Below are 14,794 nucleotides of genomic sequence, written 5' to 3'. Positions count from 1 at the left end.
GCCCGAGGCAGGATTCGAACCTGCGACCGTAGCGGTCGCGTGGTTCCAGACTAGAACCATTTGGCCACACCGGCTGGCAGCAAAATCACTGAAAGAATCTTGTATAACATTTCAGTGAAATTCCTCAACAAGAACTAGGATCTAGGAATATACTATAACTCCCTACATATTGCTCCTGTAGGGATCATGGGGCAAGATTAGATTAATTGTGACATGTACCCAGGCATGTAAAAAATCATTCTTAAACTGTTATAACTGATACAATGGAATGTATCCTCTGCCTTGGACTTGACAGTTGTTTGCAGTGTATAGAAATAAACGTAGATGCAGAAAAGAATCCTCACTGATGGCCAACATGCACAACTAGTGTCATCCATAAATTTTTACAATAGACTCCCAAAGCAATGGATAAAAAACAAAATGGTGGTGGTATTTTCTCAGATCTAAACAAAATACTGTTGGAAAAGTTCCAAAAGTAGGGCATTAGAGACACTGTGTCAAAATGGCTTTCCTCATACTTAACCAATTGAAAACAAAAACTAGTAATAACACATGAACTAGATGACAGTTCTACAACATATTTTTCAGATGCATGAAAAAAATAAAAAAATGGAGTCCCTCAAGGATCGATTCTTGGGCCTATTCTTTTGCTTCTGCACATAAGCAATCTAAATTTATACATCGATTCACAAATAAATATCTTGTTTGCAGATGATGCTAACATCCCTCTTAAAGGGAAACCTCAAGACAGCTACAAGCAAACATAAGTAAAACTACAAACAGCTAAATGACTGGTTTGATGGAAATCAGTTAATAATAAATACATCCAAAACAACTTTTCTAAACTTCTGTTTAAAGGGAGAAGTGACCAACACAAATGTGACAATAAACTCCACTGGAGTTACATCCTCATTGGAGATAAAATTTTTAGGAATATGAGTTCTACATGATTTTAAACAGCAGACACACATAACAAAAAGAAATAAAACACCAAAGAAAGTATGCTACAGCCTATGTTTACTTGCATACAAATCTAGGTTCACACTGTTTGAATTTCCCAGTTCCACAGTATTTTACAATATGCAATTATATTCTGGCGTAGCGCAACTGCTTGCTCAGCTATCTTCCTCATCCAAAAAAGAGCTATAAGAAGAATGCACCATGCACAACAAACAGATTCCTGTAGGCTCCTCTTTCAAAGCATTCAGTCCCACCACTCCCCTACGTTTTTATCCTAGAAACATCTAAATATATGAGAAAGAATTTAAAAGAGATGAATAAAAACATTAATATGCACAAACATGGTACCAGGGGAAGAAAAACAAATTTCTGTCCAGCTAGTAAGGACATCAATTTTTAAAACCTCCCCTACAAATAGTGCTATAAAAACGTAGAAGTGGTTTGTCACATAAAATAAAACAAAAAGGGGCAGTAAAATGCAAACTGAGCACACACCACAACAGGACCACGGAATGGTTCCATAGAAAAGTAATCACAACACTTGTTAGGACATTTATCCCAGTGGGAGACAAGATGATCAGTTCGTGTTTCATAGAACAAGGTCGGCTGCTTACAGATCCACAACTGCACCCTCTCTTGTACATCCTCATCCCACTGAAAATGATGTCCACACATTTTAATACACTTGGATGCTCCTTGGAATGCTGCCAAGAAAGTAGTTGATACATTGCTGCTCAAGCCTGTCTCACTCTTTAATGGTGAACATCCTGTAGTCATCACATGTGTGAGGAAAGTTTTTATGATGACACAGATGCACTGAAAGTTTTAACTGATCCCAAGCATGCTCAGTTGGGTTCCTGAAAGCAGATACCACAAACCACACCATGTGGTTACTTCCTGCCGGTTTGATGCAGGTCTCCATGCTGCTATGTCCTACTTCATCTCTGGATAGCTATTGCAACCTACATCCACTTGAACCTGCCGACTATAACTAAGCCTTTGTCTCCTGCAATTTTTATCCACCACACTTCCCTCTGTAATCAAATTTCTGATGCCCTGGCATCTTAGCCTGTGTCCTATCAATTGATCCCTTGTTTTAGGTGAGTTATGTGCCAGCTGAACTGAGGACTGTCCCCAGAAAATGAGGGCGTCTGGTCTCATTAGTTTAATGATTGAAAGTATAGGGGGATTTGCAAAGTCGTGCGGAAGGGGTGGGTGGGAGATATTGGGGAGACCAATGGTAGTAAAAAAGAGGCGGCATCATTTTTCAGTTCTCGCCTAGGGCGGCAAAACACCTAGCAACGGCTCTGTCGCAGTGGTTTCTGAATGATGTAAAAAATGACAGTTTTTTTCCAAGTGCAATTAATACTGAAGCACTACGTTTTCTTTTAATGATAAAAAGAGATCAACAAAATTACAGCATTAGGTTCTTAACGAGCAGAACAATTTCTCATTTCTTTTAAATTTTGGAACTCCGGAGGGAAGTACAGCATGGCACACAGACTATGCGCCATGTGTGAATTTCCTCCATGATTTTTCACCTGGATTAAATCTAGGGGCATGTAAAAGTACCGGGAACATAGTAGGAATTAAACACGTGTTGTGGAAAAACGGCACCTACATTGTTTACCATCTCATTCTCACTTGAACTATCCTGGGATGTTGTTAAATGTGACAAAGAAGCATCCGATGATTATTGTGTACAAAAACTGAAAGTGGTGACGAATTAAAACGGTTTGCTGTGACTTGTGACGAATTGTTTATTACGTAACACATAATCTGCTAACTCCCGTCTGATTATGATGGCCCTCAAAAATATGAACGAACTTTCGTTACTGATTCACCAGACTGAATGAAGCCTGCGGGATGAACTGTGTTTCGAGTCTAAATATTTTTACACTGACTGAAAAGTTCCCTTGCTATTAAATAAGCTCAAAAACTCACATACCTTCTCAAGCAGTCTGCTCTTCATTCCAGCACTAGAAAAAGGAATTACAAACTCTTGAATGACTCCAGCAGCCTATTAAGGAGCCATTAAAAACGTAGCACCGTAAAGCCCAACAAACCTTTATGATACGCTACTATTGATTATCAGTAAGTAATATGCTTTCCACGGGGAATTTTATTGTCCGACAATAGGGTAATAGAGAATTGTATTCTTGTCGATCTAAAACGAAACTTCTGGAATATATAATGTAAAGATATAAAATATAAAAAAAGCTACGGTAATATAAAATTCACCATCTAGAGAAGTAAAATAAAAATATATTGAAAATTAAGATCACTATTCCACATACGTGACTATGTTAAGTCCTATAAGGTCCAGTTCACACAGAGATGATATGATGCCGATGTCTGATGGGAACACTGCGCTGTTACAAGCCACCTCCATGTTAACACATGAAGCAATTCACGTATGGGCGCTGGTTGGTTGGTTGATCGGGGGTAGGGGACGAAACAGCGACATCATCGGTCCCATCGTTTTAGGAAAGGAAGTCGGCCGTGTAGTTTGAAAGGAACCATCCCGGCATATGCCTGAACTGATTTAGGGAAATCACGGAAAACCTAGTTCAGGATGGCTGGACGCGGGTTTGAACCTTTGTCCTCTAATGCGAGTCCAGTGTCATAACCACTACGCCACCCTGCTCGGTACGGACTCTGGTAGGCACTGTAGTTGGAGTCATGAAAGATGATGGTCGAGTTTAAGGTTGTTTTGCGCATTCCCTGACAGCCAATGAGCATACAGCAGTGTTCTGAGGGCAGTGCTGTGCTGTAAGTGTTGTATGCAGTGCGACCGTTTAACGTGATCTTAGGGAATTATTTAGTGAATTTTTACTCCATATGTTGCGAGGTGCCATGGCCGACGGTGGCGGTAGGCGATAAATTCTACACAGGCAAGCGAGAGACATAATTTGAGGGATACACGCTTATATCAAGCGCAAAGCACGTGTATGCGCGTACCGCAACTATCGCTTGGAACCGGCAACAATGCATTTCTTGCGCTTGTCTCGGCCTGCGCGAACCGTCATCGTTCGCGGATCCGGCTATAGTGGCGCAACGAAGCGACGCGAGCGTTCAAGTGGCGCGCTGCCGTTTTCGTTAATTTGAAGTCTTCTGATGCGCCTCCAAAAAATTGTTTCATGTAGATGCAGGAAAGCTACATCCGCCCAAAAAAAAAAAAAAAAAAAAAAAGTACGCTTCCTATAGCTTGACATCGCAGTTTGATAGCGAACTAGTTTTATTTTCGTTATTGTCCACAGATGCTGTGATACTTCGCAAATATGTAAATTACCAAGCGCGTTTTGAAAACTTTGTAGTGAAGGATGTAGTCACTGGTCAGCTTATCTTTGGTGTATTTTACATCATACATTGCAGTGTTCGAAATATAGCTAACATTTGTTTTGAACAGTGGAAGGGGAGTGATGCCTTTTTGCAGTACCAAGTAAATAAGTAATACATGTTTGCCATTTGGCTGCACCGAGATACGATGTGCGTCACTCGGCGTTAGGGTAGTGCATTGTGTGGATCTCTCGTTTATTTGTGGTTTATTGAAGTGAGCTACTATCACATTTTAAGTTGACATTGCATTAAGAGTTATTTTAATTTTAAAACTATAAACAGACAATCGTAAACCCAGAAGCAGAGTTACTGTAGATCTTTTTTTCCAGTTTTCCAGTTTCATTCACGAAATATTTAATAACTATTTTTGTTTACGTATTGTCGAAGAAACTGCATGTGTTCCAGCGAGCAATGACTGTGAAATGGGATTTTACTACTGGTATAACTAAAGCATACTGTGTACGGGATGTTTAATGCTTACCGATTTGCTTATCTATGTTATGCTAATCGATATGAGCTTTCTTGATTCAGGCAGTGTATATGAGGTAAAACATTATTTTGCATATTTTTGTACCAGCTATTACACAGTTAATTATGCTGCTTCTTTTTTTTTTAAAAAAAAAGAACACTGATTCTTTTTATTTTCCTGCACGGACAACGTTGAATCCGTGCAGTTACAACGTTTTTTTGCTGAAACACCCTGTTTTTCATTTGTTGTTATTGTGTAGAAACCTCATTTGGAGAATTTACAACAGCCCAGGTCAAAACATATGAATATCATGTGTAAAATAGGAATTGTAATCAAAACAAACCAGTTTCATTGCATTTCTATGAATGCTGTCCTTTATTTTGTTTACTGCAATACAGAAACACTTTTGAGACATTTCTTCAAACTGCTGGAAACATTCACGATGCATATTCCTTTCATTTATTACAACAAATGTGTCATATTTCTTCCCTTTTTTCAACCATAATGGATGTCTCAAAATTTTCTTCGCTGCTCAACATTTACGAGTTCCCAAAGATCCAATGCATCAATATCATCGTCCGTTGGAGACGACATATTCTATTCCGTTCATAGCACGACTGTCCTGCATCTCTCACAGTGCCACTTCTGTGTGAAATGGCACGTCCCGCCAATGCGATGTTCCCGACTCCCCACCACCAGGCCACTACGCCACGTCATTTTGTATGAATTGGGCCTGCTCATATCTCTTCTCTCTCTCCATACGTGTACTGACAACATGATAATGTCACTATTTCCCACTGCCAGTCTATCGCTTTGAGTGCCGCTCTACCGTGCGCGTGCTCTCTCCTCAACTTTACACCTGAGGAGGATTTCTACTTGAGATGCAGGCCGCTCAGTTCATTCGTGGCGCCTCGATGCCCTCGATTTATTTCATACTGCCCTTGCTGGAACTTCAGTAAGGACCCTATCTCTTCATTTTCCACAGTCGTTGCCGGTGCCGTCCTGTCACTATTTCCGGAAACCGTTAAAACTTCTACACTCTCTGCGAGCCTCTCCAGCTACTCTTTGAACTTCACATTTTTCTCCCTACCAGTTAACTCCTGTTATTCGTACTTCTTTAGTTTTAAGTGGTAGTACCTTCCCTTCAACCTTCTCCTCTATTTCCTAATACGCAATATTTCGTCTTCTGGAATAGTTAAAAAGTCCTACACAATATAGAACACTTTAAAATCCCCAAAAAGACACGAATACACTTCACACAAAAGCATAAGAAAGAAACACAATGTAGAATGACAACGCAGTTAATGACACTGGCCAAGCACAATACAGAAACTGCGTAAGGTCTGTGGAAAAGAAAATTTGTAATATGACATCCTAATAATCTTTAACCAAGTTTTTAAAAGCTGCTGGAGATTAATGGAAAAATGTGTGTTCCTGGATACTGGACCCCTTTTCCGACCAAAGTAAGTGATTTTGGGTCTTTAAGTAAATTGTTCTTATTCCTAGTGTTGATACTATGTATGAAATTATTGGTTAGAAATAGACATACATTACTGAGAAGTACTGGTTGGAATACAAAGTCCCTTGAACAGGTTTCTACATGATGTTCTTATTCCACAAATAAGTCTTATTATACGCTTTTGCACCCTAAAAACTTTCGGTGCGTTTGACGAGGTACCGCAGAATATGGTCCCGTGTGACATAATTGAATGAAAGTAAACAAAGTAAGCAATTCTTTTTTTTATATTGATACCTCGTACAACTGACATCATTCTGACTGCAAATACAGACTTCTTTAGGCGCTTCAGCAATTCAGTGGAATGCTCTTCCCAACTGAATTTATTATCTAGTTGTAATTCCAAAAATTTAACGCTGTCAACCTCTTCGATCTGCATGTCTTCATATGCTATACACACGATGGGAGGAAATCTCTCACACGCTCTGAACTGCATCTTTTCAAAGTTTAACGACAATGAATTAGCTTTAAACCGTTTATTAACGATAGTGAAAATTCAGTTAGAAGCTATTTGTAAATTTGTACTTGACTCGCTATTTATTGCAATGTTTGTATCATCAGCAAACAAAACAAACTTAGCATCAACAAACTTCAGCTCTACACAAAAGTTGGCAAAACTGCCACTACCATTCAAGGTATATGGAAGCATTGCACAAAGACACTCACACACTCTCTCTAGCAGACGAGATAAGGCGTAGGAAAAAAGGAAGCACAGAAATATAGCAAGGAACATAGAAATATAGCATGGATACGTAATAACATGGTCATGGGAGTATAAAGGGTGAACAATGATAAAAGTGAAAAACTGCAGGGGCGGATTCCTGACTGCAAATGGAGGGAAAAAGGTCCTGAATGGTCCGGTATTCATGAACGGCCAAGCAGATAGAAACGGTCGAGAGGCAGCACGGCTATACCAATACAAACACCCTGACAGACACCAACCACAATTCATACTATTTGTGTGATCATGGGGCCTTTCAGACAGGCGAACGCGCAGGGAGGTGTCGGACTGTGCGTACACCAGATTTGGAGGACTGCATTCTACAGGATATTGAGTCAAACCCTAGCACAAGCTCCAGGCAAGTGGCCCGCAAACATGGTGTAAGCCAAAGTACTATTACGTGTATCCTGAATGACAACTGCTACTATTCCTATCACATACAATCCCATGGAGATCGCTTTGAACATCTGTTGTGATGCGTATGTTTTGCAACTCGGTACTGTGTTCTGGGACGATTTGTTGTCGCTGCACACACCCTGGCCATTGCCGGACACATATTCACAGTCAGTCCCTGCAGTTTGTCGGTTTTGTTAATGTTCACCCTGTATATATACTTAATATAGCTGTGTAAGACGTAAAATATAAGTTGAGAAAATACAGTATCAGAATATTAAAGTGCCACTGTGGCTGTCTGATGAAACACTCTGCTATTATTCTTTCTTCTCAGAATTAAAATCACATATGCACCGACCCCCCCCCCCCCCCCCCCCCCCCATGAACCATGGACCTTGCCGTTCGTGGGGAGGCTTGCGTGCCTCAGCGATACAGATAGCTGTACCGTAGGTACAACCACAACGGAGGGGTATCTGTTGAGAGGCCAGACAAACGTGTGGTTCCTGAAGAGGGGCAGCAGCCTTTTCAGTAGTTGCAGGGGCAACAGTCTGGATGATTGACTGATCTGGCCTTGTAACAATAACCAAAACGGCCTTGCTGTGCTGGTACTGCGAACGGCTGAAAGCAAGGGGAAACTACGGCCGTAATTTTTCCCGAGGGCATGCAGCTTTTACTGTATGATTAAATGATGATGGCGTCCTCTTGGGTAAAATATTCCGAAGGTAAAATAGTCCCCCATTCGGATCTGCGGGCGGGGACTACTCAAGAGGATGTCATTATCAGGAGAAAGAAAACTGGCGTGCTACGGATCGGAGCGTGGAATGTCAGATCCCTTAATCGGGCAGGTAGGTTAGAAAATTTAAAAAGGGAAATGGATAGGTTAAAGTTAGATATAGTGGGAATTAGTGAAGTTCGGTGGCAGGAGGAACAAGACTTCTGGTCAGGTGACTACAGGGTTATAAACACAAAGTCAAATAGGGGTAATGCAGGAGTAGGTTTAATAATGAATAGGAAAATAGGAATGCGGGTAAGCTACTACAAACAGCATAGTGAACGCATTATTGTGGCCAAGATAGACACGAAGCCCATGCCTACTACAGTAGTACAAGTTTATATGCCAACTAGCTCTGCAGATGACGAAGAAATTGAAGAAATGTGTGATGAAATAAAAGAATTTATTCAGATAGTGAAGGGAGACGAAAATTTAATAGTCATGGGTGACTGGAATTCGAGCGTAGGAAAAGGGAGAGAAGGAAACGTAGTAGGTGAATATGGATTGGGGCTAAGAAATGAAAGAGGAAGCCACCTGGTAGAATTTTGCACAGAGCACAACTTAATCATAGCTAACACTTGGTTTAAGAATCATGACAGAAGGTTGTATACATGGAAGAACCCTGGAGATACTAAAAGGTATCAGATAGATTACATAATAGTAAGACAGAGATTTAGGAACCAGGTTTTAAATTGTAAGACATTTCCAGGGGCAGATGTGGACTCTGACCACAATCTATTGGTTATGACCTGTAGATTAAAACTGAAGAAACTGCAAAAAGATGGGAATTTAAGGAGATGGGACCTGGATAAACTGAAAGAACCAGAGGTTGTACAGAGTTTCAGGGAGAGCATAAGGGAACAATTGACAGGAATGAGGGAAAGAAATACAGTAGAAGAAGAATGGGTAGCTTTGAGGGATGACGTAGCGAAGGCAGCAGAGGATCAAGTAGGTAAAAAGACGAGGGCTAGTAGAAATCCTTGGGTAACAGAAGAAATATTGAATTTAATTGATGAAAGGAGAAAATATAAAAATGCAGTAAATGAAGCAGGCAAAAAGGAGTACAAACGTCTCAAAAATGAGATCAACAGGAAGTGCAAAATGGCTAAGCAGCGATGGCTAGAGGACAAATGTAAGGATGTAGAGGCTTATCTCACTAGGGGTAAGATAGATACTGCCTACAGGAAAATTAAAGAGACCTTTGGAGATAAGAGAACCACTTGTATGAACATCAAGAGCTCAGATGGAAACCCAGTTCTAAGCAAAGAAGGGAAAGCAGAAAGGTGGAAGGAGTATATAGAGGGTCTATACAAGGGCGATGCACTTGAGGACAATATTATGGAAATGGAAGAGGATGTAGATGAAGATGAAATGGGAGATACGATACTGCGTGAAGAGTTTGACAGAGCACTGAAAGACCTGAGTCGAAACAATACCCCCGGAGTAGACAACATTCCATTGGAACTACTGACGGCCTTGGGAGAGCCAGTCCTGACAAAACTCTACCATCTGGTGAGCAAGATGTATGAAACAGACGAAATACCTTCAGACTTCAAGAAGAATATAATAATTCCAATCCCAAAGAAAGCAGGTGTTGACAGATGTGAAAATTACCGAACAATCAGTTTAATAAGTCACAGCTGCAAAATACTAACGCGAATTCTTTACAGACGAATGGAAAAACTAGTAGAAGCCGACCTTGGGGAAGATCAGTTTGGATTCCGTAGAGATACAGGAACACGTGAGGCAATACTGACCTTACGACTTATCTTAGAAGAAAGATTAAGGAAAGGCAAACCTACGTTTCTAGCATTTGTAGACTTAGAGAAAGCTTTTGACAATGTTGACTGGAATACTCTCTTTCAAATTCTAAAGGTGGCAGGGGTAAAATACAGGGAGCGAAAGGCTATTTACAATTTGTACAGAAACCAGATGGCAGTTATAAGAGTCGAGGGACAAGAAAGGGAAGCAGTGGTTGGGAAGGGAGTAAGACAGGGTTGTAGCCTCTCCCCGATGTTATTCAATCTGTATATTGAGCAAGCAGTAAAGGAAACAAAAGAAAAATTCGGAGTAGGTATCAAAATCCATGGAGAAGAAATAAAAATGTTGAGGTTCGCCGATGACATTGTAATTCTGTCAGAGACAGCAAAGGACTTGGAAGAGCAGTTGAACGGAATGGATGGTGCCTTGAAGGGAGGATATAAGATGAACATCAACAAAAGCAAAACGAGGATAATGGAATGTAGTCGAATTAAGTCGGGTGATGTTGAGGGTATTAGATTAGGAAATGAGACACTTAAAGTAGTAAAGGAGTTTTGCTATTTGGGGAGCAAAATAACTGATGATGGTCGAAGTAGAGAGGATATCAAATGTAGGCTGGCAATGGCAAGGAAAGCGTTTCTGAAGAAGAAAAATTTGTTAACATCGAGTATAGATTTAAGTGTCAGGAAGTCATTTCTGAAAGTATTTGTATGGAGTGTAGCCATGTATGGAAGTGAAACATGGACGGTAAATAGTTTGGACAAGAAGAGAATAGAAGCTTTCGAAATGTGGTGTTACAGAAGAATGCTGAAGATTAGATGGGTAGATCACATAACTAATGAGGAAGTATTGAATAGGATTGGGGAGAAGAGAAGTTTGTGGCACAACTTGACCAGAAGAAGGGATCGGTTGGTAGGACATGTTCTGAGACATCAAGGGATCACCAATTTAGTATTGGAGGGCAGCGTGGAGGGTAAAAATCGTAGGGGGAGACCAAGAGATGAATACACAAAGCAGATTCAGAAGGATGTAGGTTGCAGTAGGTACTGGGAGATGAAGAAGCTTGCACAGGATAGAGTAGCATGGAGAGCTGCATCAAACCAGTCTCAGGACTGAAGACCACAACAACAACAACAATGCACCGACAGTGGTGCTAAGAAGTATAGAATGCTGAAGACAGCTCAATAGAGCCAGTGGAACGACTGAAACTGAGATGTTCCAATCTGTTTGTGAATTGTATAAACTTTGTTCTTTGTGTAGTCGTATTTTAATTGTTTGTGTTCGTATGTTTTGGGAAATAAATTCAGCATCTGCCTAAACTGGCGTGGAAAACCATCTAAAACCACAAATCAGTGCATCAGCCGTGGGCATTAATCGGCGGGTATTCGATGCTGGTTTGGCGCAGCTTTCCTTCTTGCAAGCTAGCATGCCGTGCATTACACTGACCAGTAATTTTGGCTCAGTAGTGAATGCATGAGGGCTGCGCGGAAAGCAAGGTCCGTTAAGTCGCGATATGGTAACGACAGTGAAGCTTTACACAGATGTGTTGGTCAGTGTCTCTAGTATGCCTGTTGACAGCGTCATGTCGCTCTTTTCAGTTCTGAGCACACAGTGAGTACGTAAAGATGCCAAGAACAACAGTCCCCCGCCAAGTATGAGTGCCCACTGAGAGGTTTCGCCCGATTTCATGCAACCCCACATAACGTACCTGTCATGCATTTCCTTCCTCATGACAATTCTCGTCCACACACTGTAAGCGCAGTGAGGAAGGCCCTGCAGCGGGAAGTGTTTGACCACGCAGTGTACAGCCCGGCCTTCGCTCTCTCTAAAGTTCATCTATGCTCACATGAACCGTCAGCTAACAAGAAAAGATATTGGCACACTCAAAGAGCTGCGACCCGCATAGAGAAGTGGCGGAAGGCATAGGTGTTTGCCTTCTATAATGAGGGTATTGGGAAGTTGGCACAGCGTTACGACAAATCTGTTAAGTCGGAGCAGCGACTATGTAGAGAAATAAGTGGAATTTGTAGCAAGTAAGATATTTTTGATTTTCACTGTGGTTTCCATTTCGCGACCGATCGGACCTTACTTTGCGAATAGCCACCTATTTAAATGAAACGTCGGGTATGGTAAAGCTAGTGAAGAAAAAAGGAGCAGCGTTCAAATATCGCGTTACATAAGGATGTTAAGATTCAAATGGGAAAATGATAAACGAAATTACAATTGCATGGAGCTTCACAACTTATCATCCTCCTTCCTCATCGCTGTCATTAAAGGCTGTGTACAAACTTTGCACGATGTGGAACGAAATCGGCCGTAACTAAGCGTAAGGAACAGTCTGGTATTCTTATAGAACGATTTAGAGAATCATGCATAATGTAAATGCAGATGACTGGGTGAGGATTTAAAGTCCCTCCTCCCACATACCGTTCCAGTGGTTTACTCCTTGCACCACATAAAGTGGCAACACTGAAGCACTAGAGGGAGCAGTCGAAGTACAAATGAAGAAAAGCTGACTATCGCCTTCCAAGTACATAGTGCTGTATTGGAGACCCAAAATCTGAATAAACTATAGCGATATAAACAAATGGACAGATAATTTATTCAACGAAACTCCAAAAAAACATAAAATTCTACGTTGATATGAGTACCCACATGATATGTATGCAGATTGTTTTACATGACATACAAGTGAATTATTTCTTCAGTTTCTGACCTTTCATTTTTTATATGTAACTGTAACAGATATCTTACCTGCAGAGCAAGTTAGGATGAAGAAAGCAGCCATTGCATGCAGGAGCTCCATAGTCTGCAATAAAGAAAAAATCTTAGTACCGAGTGATACTGATGCAAACAGATTGTCGTTTTAAAAGTGTTAAGTTCACAAATGAAATCTTGATTTATCAAATAAAACACATGGGCGGACTTAATTACAACCATTACAGCTTATTCCAGCATCCTCTACACAGGAACGTTAGCGGCAACAGCACTGTAGGTGCGGAACCTTCTCTTTATTGTGAAGCACTGATACATTGTCAACAATGAATAACATCTATATTACTGTGCAACTGTCTCGGAACCCGAGGCACAGCAACAGCATCTATTTGCAAGTTGCCTATCTAACGGCTTCCAGGGGCAACAAAAATTTGGTTTTCAATATTTCGCGTGATAAAGGACCAAATTCAAAAATTTCAAATGCTGTCAAAATTCAATTTATGTTAAAAGCTTAACACAGTAAGACAAGTATTATAGTTAAAAACTGTGTTTGTTTCGAGGCAACTTAATTGACGGTGCGCAAATGTTCGGATTTAATTTATCAAGCATATGAGAATGGAAGCACTTAACGTTATCCAACAGACGTTACAAATAATTCCAAACCTTTTCTCGGTGACACCCCCCCCCCCCTCCAAAATGACGAAAGGAAAAAAGTTTAATTGCTTATTACATTTCCGCTGTTCATGTACTAAAACGGTAGCAACAGGCAAGACGCTTAATAATTTTATTTTTTTGTAACTGCGAATAGCCCTTCTGACGACCACTTCCAGTTTAAGTTCTTCATTCTTTGATTTTTTCCTTTTGGTATGTTTTTATCTATTCACTATGTTTCCTCTTTCTGTTTTCAGACCATTTTGAACAAGCCTTTCTAGCTACCATGCCTGGAATCCTTCGATTTTCAATACTTTTTTCCCTAAAGACTTCTCTGTTGTTTATATCTCCTGCTTTTATATTGTTTATTTCTAAACCCTTTTTTACTTCGCTGGCCCAGCTTATTGTAGACTTCTTACCCCACAAATATTTGAAAATATTATTAATTAATCTACTGTCTTACATTCGAAATAAATGTTCAAAAAACGTGAGTCTTCTTATTCTCTTTACGTTTTAAATATTTCAGAATTTTGTTGTATTTCAACATTACTTCGTAATTTCCAACCTTTTGCTGTGTTTTCTGGTCCTAATATTTTCCTTATAATTCGTCATTCTAGTACTTCTAATTTACCTGAATTTTAGTTTAATGTAGGACATTCGCTTGCATACTGGCAGTCTGGCTTCACTGTTGCGTTGTAGTGCCTCATTTTTGCATTTTTTGGCACGCACTTTGTGATTACCATATGCTCTCTCTTTTCCTCTATTGCAGATTTTTCCAAAGCATTTTCTTGGAGTATGTCCCCTGGACGTCATTGGTTATTTTACTGCATAGGTAGCAGAATTCTTTAACTTCAATGACTTCGTGACCATCAATCCTGATGTTAAGTTTCTCGCTGTTCTCATTTCTACTACTTCTCATTACCTTCGTCTTTCTCCGATTTACTCTCAAACCATACTGTGTACTCATTAGACTGTTCATTCCGTTCAGCAGATCATTTAATTCTTCTACACTTTCACTCAGGATAGCAATGTCATCAGCGAATCGTATCATTGATATCCTTTCACCTTGTATTTTAATTCCACTCCTGGACCTTTCTTTTATTTCCATCATTGCTTCCTCGATGTACAGATTGAAGAGTAGGTGCGAAAGGCTACAGCCTTGTCTTACACCCTTCTTAATACGAGCACTTCGTTCTTGATCGTCCACTCATATTATTCCCTCTTGGTTGTTGTACATATTGTATATGACCCGTCTCTCCCTATAGCTTACCCCTACTTTTTTCGGAATCTCGAACAGCTTGCACAATTTTATATTGTCGAACGCTTTTTCCAGGTCGACAAATCCTATGAAAGTGTCTTGATTTTTCTTTAGCCTTGCTTCCATTATTAGCCGTAACGTCAGAATTGCCTCTCTCGTCCCTTTACTTTTCCTAAAGCCAAACTGATCGTCACCTTGCGGATTCTCAATTGTCTTTTCTATTCTTCTGTATATTATTC

General features: G+C 40.3%; 1 protein-coding gene across 1 annotated transcript in view; it reads right to left on the bottom strand.

The window, feature by feature from the left end:
• The window catches only part of LOC124615990 (lysosomal acid glucosylceramidase-like), a 182,763-nt gene that overhangs the window by 150,771 nt on the left and 17,198 nt on the right, over positions 1-14,794 (bottom strand). Inside the window, exon 2 of the mRNA XM_047144199.1 lies at positions 12,686-12,740. Coding sequence (XP_047000155.1) covers positions 12,686-12,737 — 52 coding nt within the window. The 5' untranslated portion in view covers positions 12,738-12,740. The remainder of the gene's footprint in view (positions 1-12,685; positions 12,741-14,794) is intronic.

Source organism: Schistocerca americana, chromosome 5 (assembly GCF_021461395.2).
Source record: "Schistocerca americana isolate TAMUIC-IGC-003095 chromosome 5, iqSchAmer2.1, whole genome shotgun sequence".
Classification (NCBI taxonomy): Eukaryota; Metazoa; Arthropoda; class Insecta; order Orthoptera; family Acrididae; genus Schistocerca; species Schistocerca americana.
Note: the sequence above shows the minus strand (reverse complement) of the source record. Positions and strands in the feature narration are given on the sequence as shown.